The 21516-nt window shown below is 40.6% G+C and overlaps 1 protein-coding gene across 4 annotated transcripts in view; it reads left to right on the forward strand.

Annotated features, from left to right (window-relative positions):
- cep112 (centrosomal protein 112) overlaps positions 1 to 21516 on the forward strand; it is a 103193-nt gene that overhangs the window by 33599 nt on the left and 48078 nt on the right. For all 4 annotated transcript variants that reach the window (XM_044180911.1, XM_044180910.1, XM_044180908.1 and 1 more), the window contains exons 18-20: positions 10655 to 10790; positions 13610 to 13717; positions 21274 to 21456. In XM_044180911.1, the coding sequence (XP_044036846.1) occupies positions 10655 to 10790; positions 13610 to 13717; positions 21274 to 21456 (427 nt within the window). The remainder of the gene's footprint in view (positions 1 to 10654; positions 10791 to 13609; positions 13718 to 21273; positions 21457 to 21516) is intronic.

Consider the following 21516-nt stretch of genomic DNA (forward strand, 5'->3'; position numbering starts at 1 on the left):
AACCAGTCAGCCAGTCGGTACATTCCAATGGGTAATTAATCCCATACAGGACCACATTACTTGGTCACAAGCAGATTACAGTTTCCCTGGCGAAACTAAAATGTGTTCTGCACAATTAAACACAACGCCCATTCAACAACCCCAGCTCCAGTTGCAGTCATACACAGCCAAGGCCAGTCACAGTGCCATCGCCCCCCTTGAGAGGTTTTCAACTGTTTGTCACAATATAGTAGCAACCCAGAGGCAGTGGATTAAAAAGAATGGGTTGAGCGTGGCTGTATTTTTTTTCTTTGTTCCTCATCAATGGCCCAAGGCACTTTGTGTCTTAGCCAAACACTTTTTAAATGGCCTCTAAAAACAAGGATAAGTCTTTTCCGTGAATAAGAAATTGTATTAAGCTGTAGGACATGGTTATTATTACTGTTCCTTTGTGTTTCTGTCAATGTGAAACAACAAGAAAACAAATTTTGCAGTTTTGTGGCGTTAAGTATTCAGCGTAAAGATTGCAAAGGGACATTGATGGTTGGTTGTGCCTGCTTATTGTTTGTGCTTGTCATTGTCAGCCCGGCAACAAAGGACAAGCTTAAACACAGCAGACAGATCCGTTTGTGCATAAATTATCCTTGTTGTTAGTATCAGTAACGAGCCAGTCAGTCCCTCGTTTAGTGCTAAACACTGAGAAACGGCAAGTGGCCCATTGGGCTCTTAGCTAATTAAGTACTCAGGCTCCACACACACACACGCAGACACACTAAGCAGTCTGATGTCAGTTACCTGCCTGCTGTCGCGGCAACACTGACCGTCTTTTAAAGGCGATCCAGCAGAACTTCAAAGTCAAAGCAAGACCGCACGCGGGGGTGGGTGGGTGGGTGTGTGTGTGTGTGTGTGTGTGTGTGTGTGTGTGTGTGTGTGTGTGTGTGAAGATGGGAGGATGGATGATGAAATTAAACAAGTAGAACTGCTCAAGATGCCTTCCATGTGCCAGATACTGTTTGGAAGGTGCACTGTGTTATGATGTATATTTTATGTGTTTGTTGATACACACAATCTACTGTTAAAAATGATATTAACATAGACCTATTAATGACAATGTTTATTTTATTTCTTCTTTGTATAAGTAGAACAACAACTGATGATGAATGTATTGGCAGTTCTGATTACCGTTGTTTGTATGTAGCATATATAGCTGTTATCCACACCCCTTTCTTTCCATGATTTTCACCCACTCTTTCTTTCAAGCATAAAAAGAAAAATCACCCTGTCCTGCCATGCAAATAAGCATTGCTGCGTCAATTTGAGTTCCAGGTCTGTTACTATAGCAACAACAACAACAGAAAGCACTACAAAGCTGTGCATAGTACAAGTTTCTCTCCTCTTCTTTCATCCCAACGTGCCTCAGATCATTACAGGGCATTAGCATAGAGATGCACCGCAAAAAGGGGAGGGGGAGGAGAGAGAGCGAGCTCATCTGGGGAACAGCTTGTCTGCTTTTGCAACAATGACCTCCAAATCACAATTTAAAAACATCAGAAAATCACCTGAATGTTTAAAGTAGGGTAAAAGAAAAACAGCTGGTGTATTTCTAGATCACGGTATTTCTGTCCCCCATACCATTCCAGTCCTCCTTCCTGCTTCTTAGCACCCAACTGACTTTATCAAAACCATGTGCCTGCTGAGGTGTGGTGCACGGTTGTTGCAACTCTGACTGTGTCTCAGCAGTAACTTCTGCTCAGTTTGATCGTCCACAGTTTGGAGTGGCAGAGGCAGTATCTACTTTAGGCAGCTGGAGGGAGTGTGCCCGTCTTTATGAGAGGCTAACACAGTGGCTGTGTGCGTGCCTGTCCAAACTCATGCTGTCATGGATGGCATGTGTCATGGTGTGTAGAATTTATACCAGCTCTTTTCTTCAGTCATAATCCTGTTCATCCCTAATTTACAGTGGTCATATTATGCCCATTTCCGGTTCATAATTTTATTTTGGGGTTGTACCAGAATAGGTTTACATGGTTTAATTTTCAAAAAATGCCATATCATACTTCACATTGCTGCAGCACCTCTTTTCACCCTGTGTCTTGACCCCGTTGTTTTAGATACCGAGTGTGGCATCTCACTTCTATTCGATCTTTGTTGGGAATTCCACATGCGCAGTACCTAGGTAAGGACTACTAGCCAATCAGAAGCAGAGTAGGGCGGGTCCTGACAAGCAAGGTAGTGTGATCCAAAACAAAGCCGGTTCAACTGGTAACTAGACGTATCAAGTAAATAAAACAACTTTTAAATCACATGAAAAGGCTATCTGCAATGCTAACATTGTTATCACCAGTGAAATCAGCAGATAACACATGTAGCATGTAAACAAATGTACAAACACGCACATAATATCCTTTTGCTAGACAAATAACTAGGGACCTAATACACTGTTGGTTATGACAACGGCCTCCACGTAATAAAGCAACTTAAACAGCCGTTGTAGATGTACTTCATTCATCTTTTGCTGGGATCCAGCCGAGCTATTGTCGGCAGACCTATGAAAGTAGAACATCTCAGAGCCGGTAGAAAAACACCAGGGGTGTTATCAACTTAGCCAAACAGCATGTTAGCCAAACATACAGTAAGTGGTTTGCTGGCATAACATAACAGCTTGTAATCCTAAATTCACCTCCACACTTGAACACTAACGGTAGCTAATGCTACCAAATTAGCTGAGACCTACAGTGGTTTGGTGCCCTCACAGCTCAGCCTGTAACATAACGTTATAAACATACATCCACATGAACACTTGGACACTGTTCAACATATTGTGATCAAAAAGTAATCGCCATTTTTATACAATTTTACATACATGTGGGCAAAAAGCTGATGAGCAAAACCATTTGAACACATTAACGGCTACAAAGTTGGCAGAGGCCTACATTTGACTGCGAGCGTAACATAGCAGCTGGTATAAGTTACTCATAAATCCACATCCACACAACAGCATTGTCCCATATCTTTAAATATACAACCTATCGCCATATTTCAACAAAATTTCAGGTAAAAATGGGCCTATAAGGGATTAGCAAAACCATTTGAACGTTATCAAACTAGCTTTAACACCGGGTACAACGTTACAACTTTAGCTGAGTTAGCTACAACCCCGCACTTGAACACTTGGTAAAGGTTGCCTTGTTTATTTTAAATAGGATCCACAACTAATAAAGCTTGCTTTACAGGTTGTGATTCTGAATCTCCTCGGTAAAATGAAGTGAGCATTAAAAATGTTGGGTTTGTAGTCCTGAGGAATAGTGTTACAAATTTTAACCACTGACTCTTCAATTTATCATCCTTTGGAAGACAATACAAATGAAATTTCCCCTCGCACTGGGGAATACAGCGTCTCCTAGACGTGGCAAGACGATACAATATGACGCGTGTTACATGATGTAGATAAGTTATGGAAGTAAAGGCTGGACTACAATCGAGCTGTTTTCAGGCAGTTCAAGAGCAGTGTTTTCTGTGCAAGAGGGTAACTCCCTTTGGGGTGGACTTTGGGCTTTTTCACTTTGCAAACCTATTACATGCACAAAAAGATATATAACACGATAAAGGAAAGGGGGAAAGCCGAAAAAGCATAATATGACCACTTTAAAGTTTCTTGCTTTTCTGCTATTGTTTCAATTTATTTATTTTTTCTCAAAACATATCACCGAGCTACGCTTTGATTTTATAATCAGCTCTTGAGACATGAAAACAGTTTTTTTGGCAGGGTATTGAAGGTCGGGCATGCGATTCTGGAGAAATCCAATACCATGACATATAGCGAACAACGACATAGCAAGTAATGTAACTAACTTTTAGCTAAGTTGTGGGTTTGCAAACTGTCGCTACAGATGCTGCAAAGCTAACAGCCAGAGAGGACGAGCTCCAGACAGCGATACTCACGTCACAACAACAGCATATCTTGGCAAACTAGAAAGTAAGCTGAATGTCAGTGAGCAAGTCATTTAACGTTCCCTGACACAAATCATGGCTGGAATAGTCTTGTGTGACTCGGTCTGAGCCACTTTGTTTATTTCCCATTTACAGAGTCAGGGCTGTGTACAAACACCAGATTTTTTTTCAGCGCACACACTAAACGGACCGTGAGGAGATATTTACTGAATATCTGACGTGTGTCATTGTTTGTGTCTTTTTTAGTGTTTGTGCATACATGCCCACATGCTTGCATGAGATAGTGCCCCTCTACTCTTAAAGGTGTTGGATTCAGTTCTTTCATGTTGTTCTGTGTGTGCGTGTGCATGCACATGCATACCCTACATCTGTCTTTGAAGTGGTCTTATCTTTCTCAGCATTCCTCTCCCATGACAGGAAGGATGGAGGGAAGCAGGGGTGGTGGTCCGGAGAGGGACCAGAGGTAGCCGAGCTGAGGCTATTCAGCCTGCAACCCCAGTTAGTGTTGAGGTGCAGGAGCAGGTGGAGGTATGGATCCTGAATATTGAAAAGCTTCACCAGAGCTCAATATTTACTCCCATGGCAGCTGCATTGAAAGGGGAGGATGGAGATGGGTTAAGCGCCAGTTCGATACCACAGACTTGACAAAGGGAAATTTGTAAAGAGCTCTTTAACTGGGTCCTATAGCCAAGCTTCTCTGAGTTAAAGGACAATTACATCCTCAGATACGCTTGCAATATACTTTATTATTATCAATGTATTGAACACTGATTTGCAGACATTACCTTAACACAAAAAGCTATTTATATGTTTTATAATAATTCAATTCATATGTATAGTTAAATGCTACACACACACACACACCCCAAAAAGGAACTAAATATCAACAAGAAAAGCTGTTTATTTTAGTATTGGGACTCAAAGTTAATAAGTAGGGCTAAGCTTACCATCTGGTATCACTGTAGAAATGTGTAATGGAGCAGGTCTAGGCAGTGTTTCTTTTGTCTTTTTGAATATTGAATTAAATGGATAGATAATGAGGCAGATAAGTTTCTACTCTGGAAAAAAAAATTAATAGTTATCCTTGCATTTAATTTAGCTAATCATTGCAGTATCTCATATCACTTAATATGTGCCCCTGATTGATATTGTGACATTTGCATGGTGTACTGATGTTAAATGCCTTCCCTTGCCTACTTGATTATCACACATAACCTTATTTGACATTTTTACATTAAGCTAGCTCACTTACAAATGTGCACTGACGGTATGAATTATTACCAAAGCAGGCTCAGTTAATTCATGCACCGAAACAACTCAATCTTGATAGATTGTCTTTAGGGCTTTCGTTGTTTCATAAAAAACCTTCTAGCTTCATTTTCTATTGTATAATGTTTGGGATATGTAAATACAGTATGTTTACTTTAGGGACTCGTGCCTAGTTGATTTAGCATATTATGCTGTAGTCTGCATAATTCATGAAGCCAAATAGCATCTAAATGCACAGCGAAGGCAAGAAAATCCCTCTTCGAAACCATGTCATGGGTAAGATCTTCTTCAACTCTAAACAGTTTTTATAACAACGTCATACCATCTGGTGCACTTTGCTTTTTTACACTCTTACTTCAGCATATCTGATCTATACTGAAGCAGAAAAGAGTTGTATAGAGACATTCTCTCTATGAAACTCTTAAATTTTTCCGTGGTGAAACTAACTGAACTTCAGAGCCATTTTGAAGCATGAGACAGACAATCTAGTATGTGTTTTTGTTCTGTCCCACCCACATGTTTATCCACCCACACAGTGGTACTGTCAGCCTGGGCTGCACCAGATTCCTCTTCATCCTCTTCTCTCTCCTTAGGGTGTTTAGTTGGCTTTGACACACTGACTAGCGTGAGGGAAAGACACTGGTTTCATCCCCAATGTTGATGGGAGTGCACGAGCTTCAAAGGAGACAGTTTGCATAGATTAACTGAAATGTCATCTGTCATGTCCACCAACAGCAAGGCACTAAGCCCTTTCCCTTCTGCAACGATCTGCGGCTAACGCTGTTCTTGACCTTTCTTTGAAATGAATCTATGTTGGGCTTTAATTAACAATTCTTTTCATTATCTATTATCTATGGTCCAAACAATGTCAGACAATAGTGAAAAATGTCCACCTCAGTTACCCAGAGTTCAAGGTGACATCTTCATGTGTCTGGTTTTGTCCGACCAACAGTTCAAAACCCCAAAATGACTACTGTCACAGAAAACTAAGAAACCCAGAAAATATTCACATTTGGAACCAGAACGAAGGCTGTAGCCAATGGAATTTTGGCATTTTTGCTCAGAAAAATTACTTAAGCAGTCATTTGATTATCAAAATCACAGATTAATCGTTTCAGCTCAAAATCTATGGGACTGGGAATCTATGGGAATTGTGTAATGCTGACTTATTCTGAGAGGCTGGTAGCAACAGTAGTGAGGCGACAGTTCCCTGTGAGCACCCAGATGAATGGTGTGTACTGATGCTGCCGTGGGAGACAGATAATAATAATGATGCTTCATCCTTTCTATGTATGTGGCCATTTTGTTTCATATCTTGATGTGAAATGCTGTTTATAAACAGGCCACATTTGTAGGCAGTTTGAAAGCCATCAAGCTCAATGATTCTCTGTTTTCTACTCTCTCTTTTTAACTCTTTCTGTCTTTAATATTTTCTTGCCCTTGTGCTGTCTCTCTTTTGTGTTCACTTATTTGTGGTCTGTCTTTTATTCTGTCTTTTTTTTTTCTCTCCCTTTCTCTTTCTCTGGGGATGTGGATGAAAACCAAGCCTGTTTTATTTTTTCTTCAGAGGGCGCTGAATATTTCAGTTTTGCATTTTCTCTCTCTTTTTTGTGCCCCCTCTTTTTTTCCAGCCCCCTTTGATGTGTCTGTGGATTCGTTATCATTCCTTTTGGATGAGCTCACAGATGCAGATACGCGGGCACTCGCATGCACTTGTGCACACACACACCACATGTACACACACACTCTCACTCTGTGTCTTTATAGAGACCAGAGGCATCCACATGCCAGTGTGCATTCTAGTCTTTGTCATTCTTTGTCAGTCTTTTCCATGCCCTGCTCCACCCACATCACAGCCCATACAATTCTTAAATACTCTACTTACATGAAAAGAATATTTGCATAAGCAATTACATTTGGCTTTGCGTGCATTAACTTTAATGTGTACTCTTGTATTAACTGTACGTGTATGTAAATGTTTACAGTCCTTGTGTCTGCATATCCAGCATGTGGTGCACACACACAGCAGCACGTGGCATTGTGTGGTTAGGGCAGTCCGGAAAACGCCGGTATCCCTGCACCCCTCCTGTCTGCCAGGCGGCTGGATGGCGGAAGCTCTTTCACCCTTTTCTAGCACAAATACTCCTCTCTCCTCGCCTCCCTCTCTTCCTCCCCTTTAAACAGCCGTTTAGGATTGAGGGATGAGAGGACTTCCTCTTTAGAGAAGGCACATCTTTAATTTGAGCCTCCTCTCCTTCCACTTTTCTGACCAGAGATCCATTTAAAGCCAGCGGGCCGCCCTGGTGCTGGCACCCCTCTCCTTCCTTACCCTCTCTGTTTCTCCCTGCCAGGCCTCCCTGACTCTGTTTCTCTGTCCTCTCATCTCACCCTCATTGCTCTGTTATTGATGGTGACATGCTGTCTACCCCTCTAGTGACCACACGCAATCACACACACACACATAGTTATTCTCAGAGGAATCACTGAAGGTGCCATGTGTTCACCTGCTCTCCTCAGCTTTAGAGCATAATATGTTTCAGTCTGTCACATACTTGAAGTTAGCTGCAGTGAATTTTTCGGTGTATCCTCAGAGGTATAGGCCCAGCAGCCAGCTCCAACTTAGTCATAGTGCATTCCTTGAGTAGAGTTGTCAGTCACACAGAGTTTGGGGCTCATGAACAAAGGTCCATATACATGCACAGGCACACACATGCACGCTCCGCCATCTCTCAAGCAACACACACCCAATTCATTTCTGCTCTGCCTTGGAAGTTTAAAAAACTTGCTATTTCTGTGACATCCTCTTTTCCATCTTCCTCTCTCTTTCCTTTTCCATCGTAGTCTCTCCACATATCCTTTGTGTCTGTCTGAGCCCGGAAGGCAGTCATGCAACGAGACTGATTAATAATTACAGAGTACACAAAATTGGGAGAGAAAAAAAAAACACTTTCTTTGTCGTTTGATGTCCGACATGAGAGAGACCAAAATTACAAAGAGACAGAACACTATAAAGAGGAGAGAAAGCTTGCACATTACTTTTTCAATCCTCTGCTTCTGTTCTTTGCTTTTTATTATTACCTTCTTTTCATTTAGCTGTTTTTGTCTCCTGTTTCTGTTTTTTCATTCATTGTTCTATTTTTATAAACACTTAAAGTTGTTGCTTTAAGTGATTAATCACTTAACAAAAATGTAAAAATGACTAGCTTTCTCTGTAGATATAGTTTGATTTCTTAGGAGCTATGTGTTTCTGTATGTGAACACATGTTATGTGTTCATAGTGCTACCTGCTATCTTTTCATGACTGTGTTAATGGACGTCATCCTTTATGAATTGTAATACACATACTCGCACACACTTGACAGTCCTATGTGAAATACAGATAAATTTGAGGAAAACAGCGTCTTAGTCCTCCCCCACCCACCCGTTTGTGTGCCTGTTGTAATTTTGTAATAGTTGTACTTCTAATTGGTTTAAAGTCTCACCCACTGGCCAAAAATTAATTCTTCCCTCTGCTTGTCTGTCCACGGGGAGTAATTATCCAACCAATGTTAGACTGTTCATTTACCAGGGAGCAGGAGAAAAATGACACACATACACACATAGTACTGTACACACCACACACTGTAAAAACAAAAAACAAACAAAAAAACATGCACAGCTGGTCGTATTCTCTGCCCAACATTGTGCATTAATCAGAAGAAGGGTCTTGGAAGGTTTCAGTAGCTGCTGTGGTGAACTCGAAGCTGCATAGAAGTTGTCTCTTCTGAAAAATTGCTTTAGTTCGAAGTTGAACAGCTGCACATTCAACATTTGTGAAGTTAATTCAATATTTTCAGTGAGGTTCACCCGTAACATTATTACCATATACCACACATGATTAGCAGGGACAAGAGTGCAAAAAGTTCATCTTAAAGGGATTTTTGTATGATCTTGTGATTCAGAGCAGCATAAAACAGCCTGGTTTTGTTTGTACTTGGTCTAAAAACATGCATTTTTTCATCTTAACAACCCCAGTTGCATATAGTTATCCTCAATGTAGCTCCCAGCAAGGCATTTTTAATAATCTTGAAGTATTTATCATAAGACATTCATTGTATTTGACTTAAATTGTAGTTGGATGCTAGTCTGTGATCTTGGAGAGAACATCCAAATATTTATTTGTTTTAGAAACCTGGCAACATAATTCTAATTTATTAATTCAGACTATATGTATGGCCCTGTGATATAAACATGCTAGATAGAATGCAGTGGGACTATACATTTAAATTTTAAAATATGTTAAAAGGAAATGATACATGAAAAATGAGACAACACTTATCCAGTAAACATTTTATGACAGTAATATTATCCAGATTTTTGATTGGATTTCGGCAACACGTTCTCTTCAAGAACATGACTATCATAGGACAAACACTTGGAGCTGATAAAACGTGTCAGATGTGAGTGCATGTTGACATGATTATTCATAGTTGCGTCGGTGTCCACATCAGAAACAAATCATGTGTGTCATTATGCAAGACTGCAGAGTTTGCTCATCAGTTATCATATTTAAAAAGGCATTATCATAAGCTATCTATGATCTAATCTGCAAGACATGTATATGGTCTTTTTTCATGTCTACTATGTTTGTAAATCTTTATAGTGAAATTAGGTTTAGGATATTAGTACGTGATCACTGTCTGACCATAAATATCAACATGCAAATTCTCAGGTGGTTTACAAAAATAACACCTTCACACTCTTCCCTCATTTCCAGCTCTGTTCTTTCTACCCTCTTTCCATCTACCCCGACACACACTCCTGTCCCCACACATCCTCCGTGGGTTAGGCTTGACAGCTGCTTGGTATTGCTGTATGTGATGTTGTGGCTGGGCCTCCTGGCTGGGCGCTGACAGCTCTCAGTATGAGGCTGTCCCTCTTAGTGTGCCTGTCAATCCACTCAGCCTGCAACTCCATGACCTGACATTTGCCAGCAATAGCAGCAGTGTACCTGCATGGAAGACACACACTCACACACACACACACCACGGTATTTGAGATGATAGATATGGTAGAATTGTATGCTAAAATGACTTTCCCATTGCTCTTAACTCTACTCTTTCTAATAAAATCCAAATGACAAAAATAATAATAAATGGTCAAATGAAATCCAAAAGGTTCTGAAGAGATTTTTTTGCTTTTTCATTGCATGTGTTTGTTTGCCTTTTAGTGTTTGTGCAGAATTTGGCGCATAGTAGAAAATAAGCACTGTTCAGCTCCTTTTTGACATACTGTATGTTTCTTCATCATCTTTCTATTTTCTCTCATTTTTCTCCTTGAAAGCACTTTGTAACTACTGTTTTGAAAAGTTCTATAAAAACAGGTCACTTACTTTCTTAACAAAGCATTTTTGGTCTGCAATTGCATTTCTATGGCTTCATATATTAATTTCTGTGTGTGTGTGTTTGGTTTGAAGGGAGATGGAGAGCCAGCTTGACAGAGCCAGGGAGAGCCAAAGGCAGCAGATCCAGCAGGCAGATATGGCACTGGAGCAGTTCAAGAAACAGGTGGAGCTCAGCTCTGAGAAGACCTATGCTGACATGAAACTCCAGGTCTGATACACACACACACAAGTATGTGCATAAAAGCATGCAAAAAAAGCACTACACTGCACAATGTATGTTAGCTAACACAAAGCGGTATCTATGCACACCTGTTTTCTATTATAAGTATGCACATTGTACATCCAGTCAGTCTCTAATATTCATGCACATGCTGCACATTAGTCTTGTACATTTTTTGTTTCCTGTTGTTTGCCAAATACAGATGCATTTACACAGACACACATACACACTTTTACCCTAACCCTCTTTCATGTTTGCTTTACCACAAAGGGAGTGAGCTGTTTGACAGGCAGTACCAAGACAATGCAGACACATACACACACACACACATATTTTGTAGTTGCAGAAACACAGCCTGACCACAGTTGCAACAGGGCGCCACGCTGGCTGCGCTTGAATTCCTCTGTATGTCTTTCTTTCTCCATCTCTCTCCCTCCCCTTCACTTTCCCTTCAACTGCTCCTATACTGAAAAATCTATAAGTGACAAGGACATTATCATCCCCAGGCCATTTTCACTCATTTTTTCCAAATAAATGAAATGATTTATAATCCTGATCATTAAGCAGGTGCACTAATTTCTCTGCCATCACACATTGACCTCACTTGCTCTCAGTGGGTGTGATGTGGGATGGTTGGGTTTCGATGGAGAACAGGTCATGCGCATTAAGCAGCCAGACTAATTAGTACGTCAGGCCAGCCTCACGATCAGCCCGCCACACTGCGTGGGCTGCTGCTTATTGGGAGAGTTCTCCGATCAATGCACGCTCAGCTGTAAACTTCTGATGCTGTCTTACAAGTCAGTTTAGCTATAGGCGTTTTTGTAAAGCATTTTTGGTTATACTCTGTGTGTGTGTGTGTGTGTGTGTGTGTGTGTGTGTGTGTGCTTTATTGACGAGGCAGCACTGAGTGTGGTCCTGAATGTTTTAAAGGGCTGCATGTTTGGGAGATTAGCAAGTTTTAGTCGCTGAAGTTTTTCCGCTAATCAGTAAGGTGTAGTGTAAGAAAACGAGAGAGTTTCTGTGGGAGTAAAATGTACGCATGGATGTTTGTGGGCACACAAAGCAACCTTTATTCCCCCAGACTGAATTTAAAATGTTTGTCGTGTTGACAGAAGAGTTAAATTGTGCTGCTTGCATCCGAACCCTTAAGAAGGCAGAGAAGGCACCCAAAAAAACATTCAAGTGAAAAAACATTGTATTCATCGTTGTAGAGAATACAAAAAGAAACTACTTTCTCTTATCTGAATAGCTAAGAAGTGGCCTATACATACTTTGCTTTGTGAGTATGCATAGGATGCTTTTTTGGATTGTAGGCACTACATTGATGTTTGTGCTGGCAGACAGAGAACTTTGGTTTGCTTTCTGGTGTGTTCCTGCTTCTTTAATACAAGGCTACACGTGTTGTCTTTTTTTACTAGGGTGGGACGTCTTCTTTTCTCGATTGCTTGGAAAATGTCTGTATTTTTCCTCTTCGTCCTCCTACTCTTTTCTCCTGTTCTCATCCTTCCATCTCATGCTCCGTTCCTTCTTTTCCCATTGAGCCCCTGGCATCCCAATCTCCAATCTGACTTTATCCTCAGCCCACATCAAAGCCACAGGAGAGAAGAGCAGTCTCTTCTGCATCCCTGTCATCCCCTCTCCCTCCTTCCCTCTCCCCACCCCACTTGTGAATCGCTCCATCACGTTCTCCTGCTAAGGCTTTAATTTTGCAGAAAGTACTTCAAAAGAAGTTTTTTTTACTCTTTTTTCATCCCTCCATCTTTCCTCTCATCATCTTCTCCCTCTCTCTGTCTGCATATGGTGTTATATCTAAATGGATTATCTGTATCACTCTTCCTCTCTCTGTCTTTCTCTCAGCATCCCAAAATCAGCATCCCACTTTAAGACTGCACTTAAAGGAGAGCGGTTGCCCTATTTTGGTTAAGAAAAAAGCACCATACAGAATCAAATCTCTGTTGCGTGCATAGTTCAAAGGAGGCTTCAGCATTTTAAATGGATTAATCAAAACACAAAACACATTTAGCATTTCCTGAGCGTTACACACAGCATAGCCCAGATACAGAGGCGTTTCAGTAAATTACATTTCCAATTGTTTTGATTATCGTCACCTGAGCAGAAAATATGAAAGTGGTAGGCTGTAAATATTGTCAAATCCCTTTTTTTTCCAGAAAAACACAGTCCTCAAAGAGGCAGAAGCCTGCGACTTTATTTCTAACTGCGTCTCTTTTACTTGAGTCCTCGAGTTGCAGCTATTTTCATGCACCTGTGAATATGTGAATTTTGATGTGAACTACTGGTATTACGTATTTAATGTTAATTATAATATTATACTTTGATGAATAGGTTAATGTATTGATGTGCTGTTATTACGATATCGTTACGATAAGATCACATCGTAATGTATGAATATATTTGTTCCCGATGGCAGTTCATTAATTTCAGATCAAAAGAAAAATGTTACAGCAGCATCATTCTGCTGCAGATGCATGGTGTTATTTTGCAAGGTCTGCATGTATTAGATTTATTGTACTGATGCTGTGGTTCTGCATGCATCAGCTAGAACTAATGAAAAAATATTGAGCAGAATTTTGAACAAATATTGATGTCCATTCTTCTGAAATATGAGAGTTTGAGTGGATTATTACGTATAGTTTTCAGCAACATAAATGTATTCCAGATTTTGAACCCAGCCTATATGTTTTACACAAACATTTTATAATGTATGTATTTGAATGTTGATTATTTTCAGTCAGTTATTATTATTTTATTATTAAACTCTTTTTTTTTTCTTCTTCTCATGCCTCCAGATGGAGAAGGTAGAGGAGGACCTGATCCACTCCAAGACCCTCAGGGAGAACCAGGCCAAAGAGTTCTCCCAGCAACTTGATGCACTCAGACAGAAATATGAGCAACAGGTCTGTATGAGTCTGTAACTTTATGTCCGTCTATCTACAATGTGTTTGTCTACCTGTATCTCTATGTATGAATAGGTTTCTTGCTTCTGTGCTCATGATGTAGTCAGGGGAAAGAATTTTCTTATTTCCATCATCATCACATGATCTTTTCTCTATTATCAGTGAACGCTTGGCCCTCTGGAGCCAGCCAAGGGGGACTGACATCCATTTGGAATAGTCTTGTTATTCCTCCCCATCTGTTCCACCTGATTAATTTCTCATGATAAGGGACACGCTTCAGATTAAGCTTGGATTGCGTCTCAATGAATATCTTAAACGTTCCCAATTGAAATCTAATGCAATCTGCATAACAGATGCACTGTCCCCTTATCATCGTATCTCTGTCACTCTTCTTCGATTAGGAGTCTAGAAACCATTTTCAAAACTCATTGAAATCTAGCTTGCTGATAGGATGACATCTCTTATAGAGAATCAGATTCAGTTAAACCCCAGAAATGGATATTATCAGAGGCAGCCAGTCTCATTGTAGGAGGCAGGGAGCATACTTTATAGTTCTACTACTTGCATTTCACTTTAACCTCATCGGCCTGCTTTTATTTATTTAATTTGTTTATTTGAGTGTCCTGCACCTTATGGTGCCCAGCCCGTATGGGCTTACAAGACAGTGGACAGCAACAACAACCAGGATGGCCACATGACCAATCACACCATAAAGTTCCACAAATTCAACATGTCAGAACATTCATTTTCCATAACAAATAAGATCTTACTATGATGGATAAAGTGCTTAGTTTCCATGCATTTTCTATAAATCTTGCTAAAGCAAAATCATCCTCATTAACAAGCCAACTCAACATATTACCTTCAGACAACCAAAACAAATAAGGGTTCCTCAACCGCATTTTTTCATACAAATGATTCCTCAAGTCGCTGTACATGGGGCAATGGAATACAAAATTAAATTAATCGTCAACAACACTAAGATCACAAAAAACGCAAGGAAGGAATACCTTTATATCTGCCTCCCTCAATTGCCAGAGGCAAGGTACCAGTTTATAACTGAGCACACAGGGACCTCTGCCCTCTCTGTAAATTTCATTGTATATAAGGCTCAGTGTAGTAATCCTCTTTGAGTTGACCATAGTTTCTGAGCTTTGACTTATTCCAAATCTTTTCCTTCCATTGTTCCTTATGGATCTTTAGTAGTTTTTCTTTGACTATATTTATGTTACACTGAAAATTATTGCTGAAAATAAAATGTAAAACTGAGAGAGAAAATACTGCAGAGACCTCTTGACCAAGGGTAACCATCTGCTCTGTTCCAGTTAAAAATGTTTTTGGTTAGCCTTTTCTCTGGCAACTGTCCCTTTCAATAGCCTGCTTAGCCGTATATTTATACACCCCAAGAAAACACCTCATGGCTCAACTATGAATAGCATTACTGTCAGGGGTATCCTTAAAACCCCATACTCCTACAGCATAAAATAAAATTGAGCCAACGATTAAATCATAAAGCTTTGAAAATTTGAAAAACCAAGGACATTGTTTCATTTTATTCATCACAAACCCTAACACTCTTCCTGCTGACTCTGACAATGCTTTACTTCCCTCTGAAAAGCACATATTTTAAGATATTTATAAGAACTGGTATACTTTAAAGGCATTGATCCAAACTGAAATGTATGGTCGCTTTACTGCTCACATTGCTTTCTAAAATGTATAATCTGTGTTTTTTCACTGTTAATAGCAAGTGCAGTTAATAGCAAATTGTGTAAATTAATCTCTTTCCCTGCAACCAACACAATGTCATCAGCATATAACAGAATACTAAAGTTAATATTATCAGTATACCTAGATCAGCCTGCTTGGTTTCTTGAGCTAAATCATTTACATAAAGGGCAAATAAAATGGGGAACAGCACATCTCCCTGCTTCACCCCAGATGGAGTAGGAAACCAATCAGTCCTGAAATTATTTAACTGTAAACATGTAACTGGGGTGTTGTACAAGGTTTTGATAGCATTGTAAAATTTACCATCAATACCAGAGCAAATTAACTTACATTCCAAAAGATCTCTATTGATCCAAAGGTTTTCTTGAAATCCACAAAACAAGCAAACCTATTTTTGCCCTGTGAGTCTAGCTCAGAGAGGATATGGCATAAATATGATCAATACATGCCGTTTTTCCTGAAACCATTCTGCTCATCTACCAACACCGTATGAGACTCTAGGTAATTACTAAATCTATTATTGAGGACACCTGAATACAATTTATAAACTGTACTGATCAGGCTGATACCTCTGTAATTGAATTGAACTCTATGGACAGCTTTTGCAGATTTAGGGTTTGATGAGGTTTAATTTAAAAATGTATCATTAAATAGAGGAGGGCTCTTGCATGCATACAAATTACTATACTCTGTTTCCCACTTTTTTAATATCTGGTTAGTCTCAAATGAAGATTCGCCATTTTCCATTAGAATTTCCATTGGGATCCGTTTGCTCTTTTTTGGACCCAGTTTATGTATTTCTTCTAAAATTGCTGTGGATTGCTGAGTTGTAATTCCTCTAATTGGAGAGTTTGTCCTCTCTTAAAAGATTTTTCAAGAGACATTTTAAGTTCCTTCTCTTGCTCAGGTCCTTACACTTAAGAAACATTTTCTCTGCTGAGTGCAGGTTAACCCATAACTTATTTAATTAATTATTCAAATGTGTTTTTTTTAATCTATAATACTTCTTCACACCATCCTTTTTTACAGCGCAATATTTATCCATTTCCTTATACAAACGGTCACAAAGATCATAACTATAATCCACATTATCCAGCATTTTCTGGCCATTTTCTAATTGATCTATGACCTCAATGAGGGCCTTACAGCACATCTCAGAAGAAAGAAAATTAATAGGGAAGTTTCTATTTCGTCTTTTTACATGCTGCTGAAAGTCTGCACTGTTATGGTTGTTAAAGAATGCTCCTGTTTGGAATCATAGACACAGCTCTGAGTGGTCAGGAAGTCTACTACATAAATCAAATGAATACCTTCATATCCAACCCTGTGCGCAAGATCAGAGGGTGTGTAGACATTAAATTTAAGACATGTTTTTGGATCAACATGTGTTGTCACAATATAATCTACAACAGCTTTACCCCGCACAGAAATAGATGTAAAGTTATCATTCTCTGGATTTAACCTCCCAGCATTTAGAATCTTTTAAAAATTCAATAAAGGTCTCCCCGTGCTTATTTACACCTGTATCCAATACAACTCTAAGAGAAATATCATCTACATCAACATAATATCTTAAGTCTGCAATATGACTATTCAAGTCACCACAAATATAAACAGAATCTACATCTGCAGAGTACATAAGTGCCAATAAATGGCTAAAGAAAAAATCTGCATTCCGTCCCCATGTTGAGGTTTCTGGGGATAAATAGCAAGAGATTATGATTGTAACTGAATTTAATCTAATATTACCTCTTTAGACAATGACATGTTTTCAGAAACCTTTTTGTGTTTCTTTCTTTCAGTGTGTAACTATGGTGGAGCAATGCTCAAACAAATATGTAGTTCACTACTGAATTCCCAAATTGATATTATAGTGATATATAAGATGCTGCTTAAAATGACTTCACAATCTGGTGTACTTATTGTGATAAATCATGAGTTCAACAACATGCAGAATAATCAGGATTGTTATTTTAGGCATAATTATGCTGCCCTGCATAGCAACTAATGGCACCATGTTTTACTGTAAGAGACATATACATTCATATATCCCTAGATTGCCATTAAATAATAAATAATTAGTTCTTTAATTCTTCCTTTTAAATAATGTTAAAAAGGGCATACAACACCAACTGGTGTAGCATCTCTGTTTCCCATCTGTATCCACAACATGATTGATTTCCAGCCACCAAACTAGCACTCAACCTGACAGTTAATAAGCATGCTAACACTCATTTCCAGGCCAGATGGAGTTTACACTGTGTGTAATTTGCTGTAGATAGTTGTAAGTGGAGGATATAAGGCCAGTGTTATTTCCAAGGAGTGGAGAAATGGTTCTCCGTTATTGATTTGCTCCGTGGCTGAACACTTGTGTTTGTAATTATAATGACGTTTATGGGGAAAAATCACACATTTAAAAGATTTAAATAGGATGTATGATGTATTCATTATATTGGAATATTTTTTTAAATATCCACTAGAAACAAGTTTAACTGGGAAATTGAGCATCTTTTTAGTTCTTGCTTAAAGGGTAAATTGTCGTATAAAGTAGATAATGCCGCTTAAACCGTTAAACAGATTGTATGTATATCCAAAAAACATTTTCATCCCTCTATTATGATCCAGTAACTGTGAGAATTTATCGGTGTTTTGAGTGCCAACTAGAGTATATTGTTCTGAGGAATCATAAATTCCATCTCATGTGAAAAACAGTAAGTAATCAAAGCGTTGAGGAAAATATTCAAGTGACGATTATCATCTGCTGCTACAGAGATTGGGGGTGCAGTTGACAGTTGAAGCCATCTACATAGAGTTAGCAGCAGGAAGGCTTTTGTCTTGAAGATAAAAACATTTGAAGACGAAGGGCCTGTCTTTGTGATGATGATATGAGTGCTGGTGACATTAGCTACACAGTTATAAGGGTAGAGAAAGAAAGAAAGGAAATGAAGACATGATTATTCATGAGTTACTGTGAGCACAGTCGTTTTATGTTGTGTGTACATTCTGTATAACGTATTTTTGCGCGCGCACACAAAAACATGACCACAAGAACTTTGTGTGGGCATTGTGCGTGTGTGCATTATGCCTCCACTCCAGAGAGATTGGTGTCACAAGATTGCAGTGGTCAAGTTTGTCCATTCAGATGCTCACAAAAGAACATTCCCCCAAGGGCAGCTTCAGTGAGACTTTAAAAAGGGAATTATGTATGAAGGAGTTGTTTTCCAGCTGACCCTCCTGGCAGCTGGACGTCATGGTGTCCCGACAGAGCTCTGCCTCTTGACGTTGGAGTGATGTAGTGAGGTCAAATGGCTGGTTTGGAGTCATGGCCTTGAGAGTTAAGGGAAATCTCAGCAGGCTCACTCTTCAGATGTTAGATTGGGACAATAAATAATAAAGGAGTGTAGTTTATAGACATGCAAATGTGTGGACATACTATACACACAGACAAATGCACTCATATCCACACTCAGCGCCACTCACTGGCCACCTTCAGTTCAAACCCTACAGTAAGGAATAGGGGGTTTGTCTTCCTTCCATCTCCCCCTCCTCACCCCAGCCTCCCCTGCTGAGACCAGACAGGGCTTCTCTTCTACTCTCCTCTCCTCTACACACACACACACACACAAACACACACACACACAACCATGTCAGCCTAGGCTGACAGGAATTGTGCTGTTCAGTAACACTCAACCCACTCTGTATCTGTGGCACCAAGCTGTGCTATAACTGACTCAGTCTTCCCTCATAAACTCCACGCCGGTCCCTTTAAGAACCGCAGCACCCAGCATCCTCTGCTGCATGCTGGCACTACGTGATGTCATAACCGGGCTCCTTGCTGGGTCTGCTCTCTGTCATCTCCTCTTCGTGTTTTTCTTTAGCTGTTTTTCTCACAATGGATCTATCTTGCCTATTTCTTTATCCTTGTTTTATCCTTAGATCCCCTCTTTCCTCCAAAACCCCCATGGCCAGAGACTCTAAACAGGAGCGAACAGTAAGGCTTGATGTCCTCCCCCAGTTTCTGTTACCACATGTCCTGCAGCCTTGCTGGGGAGTTCTTAAAGCAATCATCTGCTTATCAATCTGTCAGCTGTAACTTGTGCTGCTGTATGAATCTGACTATCCCTGTGCAACGTATTCTGGCTGTGGATCTGATTTGTATCTATTATGTCCTTGAATGGAAAATTTGTCTGTGGAATGTACCGTAGATGACATCAGCATCACCAGTGGCAGCATGTGGAAGATGTTGCCACATTCTGCATAGTGTTTGTCTAATGGAGCTCTGTGGGGTTCTATTATGTACTGAGGTACCGTGTGTGTGTCTGCCATGCCATTAACTGAGCCACAGACATAAAATATATTTTTATCCAGCTATAATTCCTCCCATTGCCATTTAAGAGGGCATTTAGCAAAGCTTTCCCAAAAGCTGAAGGGTAAATTCTTGCCTGCCAAAATTAAGTGTCTATTGTGGCCTTCCTCTCAGTGCCAGGGACGGAATTGGCTTCCTGTAGATAGCCCCTCATTCAATCACCTGCTCTGAATAACACGCAACGTCCGAAGATAGGGCTGTGGTTAGAGCAGGCACCAGGCATAGAGGCTGTGGATCTCTGCTTCTCTGGCATGCCAGGTAGGGTGCCGTCAAGCACAATGTCCAGGGGATTAGCTTCAAAGCAGGGAGGCGAATGGGCCCCAGACCCCTGCTGTCCTTTCAAGGCCCCGGCTGGGGCTGCACGGCGGGATGGTGTGGGGGTCACTGGTCTCCCCGCCATGGGGGAGTGGGAATGGAACAGAGCCTGGGAAAGGCTTGGGGCTGGGAGTTCCGTTGGCAAGCCTCACCTCTCAGCAGGTGACTACGCTCACAGTCGTGCTGTGGGATACAGACTTGCTTCAGATGACAGGATGATTAAGCTCTGAAAAATTGGTGCTTTGTGTCCCATTAGAAGGGTTTTATTTTCTTCTACTGTATTGTGTGCACCTGGTTGTAACTCCGGTGAGACTGAATTCTACTGTATGTTTACACCATAACCAAGCCGCCTTGTTGATTGGTACATACAGGTCCTTGCTATACGTTGACTTCAGATATCCTTCATTAGCAAGATATGATAGCAGCCTGGTAATTGCTGCTTGAGCATAATCCCATTAATTGTGAAAACATGGAAACTGATATTGATTAATAACCGGAATGAATGGATTTGAAATTAGTTAAATGAATCCTGACAAAATAAAAGCAATAGCAAGAATCTTTTAGCATCTTCTCGGTTCTCCTCGAAGTTTTAACTGTCCTTGTCTCCCTTTCCAGTTTTTTTTTTCTGATTTGGGTTTATAATGATCATCATAGTCATCGCCTAAGCCAATTTTCACATGCTGTCAGGCGCATAGCATGGGGCATTGGGTAGTTACTGCAGCCAGATGGCTAACCCCTACCAGCTTGCATGCATAGCCAAAACTAACTGCTCTTTTATATGCCGATTGCAGAATAGGGCAAGATCTGACAGATCTGAAGAGAGAGAGGAGTGGGACATTGAGGGCCGGTCTGTACAATTGGTGGGAGGGCGGGGAAGCAAGCCAGATGTAAACACATCACATCATGTTGTCCTCTGACAATGTGAGGAAGCGGAGAAAGTTTTCTCGCTTTTTTTCCCCCACCTTCCTACCAATTTCACCAAATTGTTTGGGCACATGGGTGTTCTAGGTGGAGGGAAGGGGTAGAAGGAATAGAACGAAGAAAGGTTGAATGGATCAGTGGATGGACAAGTTGTCATGACGACAGGGTTGCTCTGAGTATGTGTTGGCTGATGAAGTCTCTCTTTGCCTGCTTGTCCAATCAGATGGCTGAGCAGCGCATGCAACACGAGCAGGAGAGGACGCGGCTACAGCAGCAGCACAGCGCCGAAAAGGACAGCCTGGTCCAGGAGCGCCAGCGGGAGGTGAGCAGCCTGGAGAGGCAGGCCAGGGCCGCCCTGCAACAGCACCAACAGCACACCCAGGAGTGGAGGAAGCGCGATGCCCAGGTAGGGGGTCTCCACTGATCCACGTTTGAACACACACACACATGCTGACCCACCGCTCTC

Source organism: Siniperca chuatsi, linkage group LG21, assembly GCF_020085105.1.
Source record: "Siniperca chuatsi isolate FFG_IHB_CAS linkage group LG21, ASM2008510v1, whole genome shotgun sequence".
NCBI lineage: Eukaryota > Metazoa > Chordata > Actinopteri > Centrarchiformes > Sinipercidae > Siniperca > Siniperca chuatsi.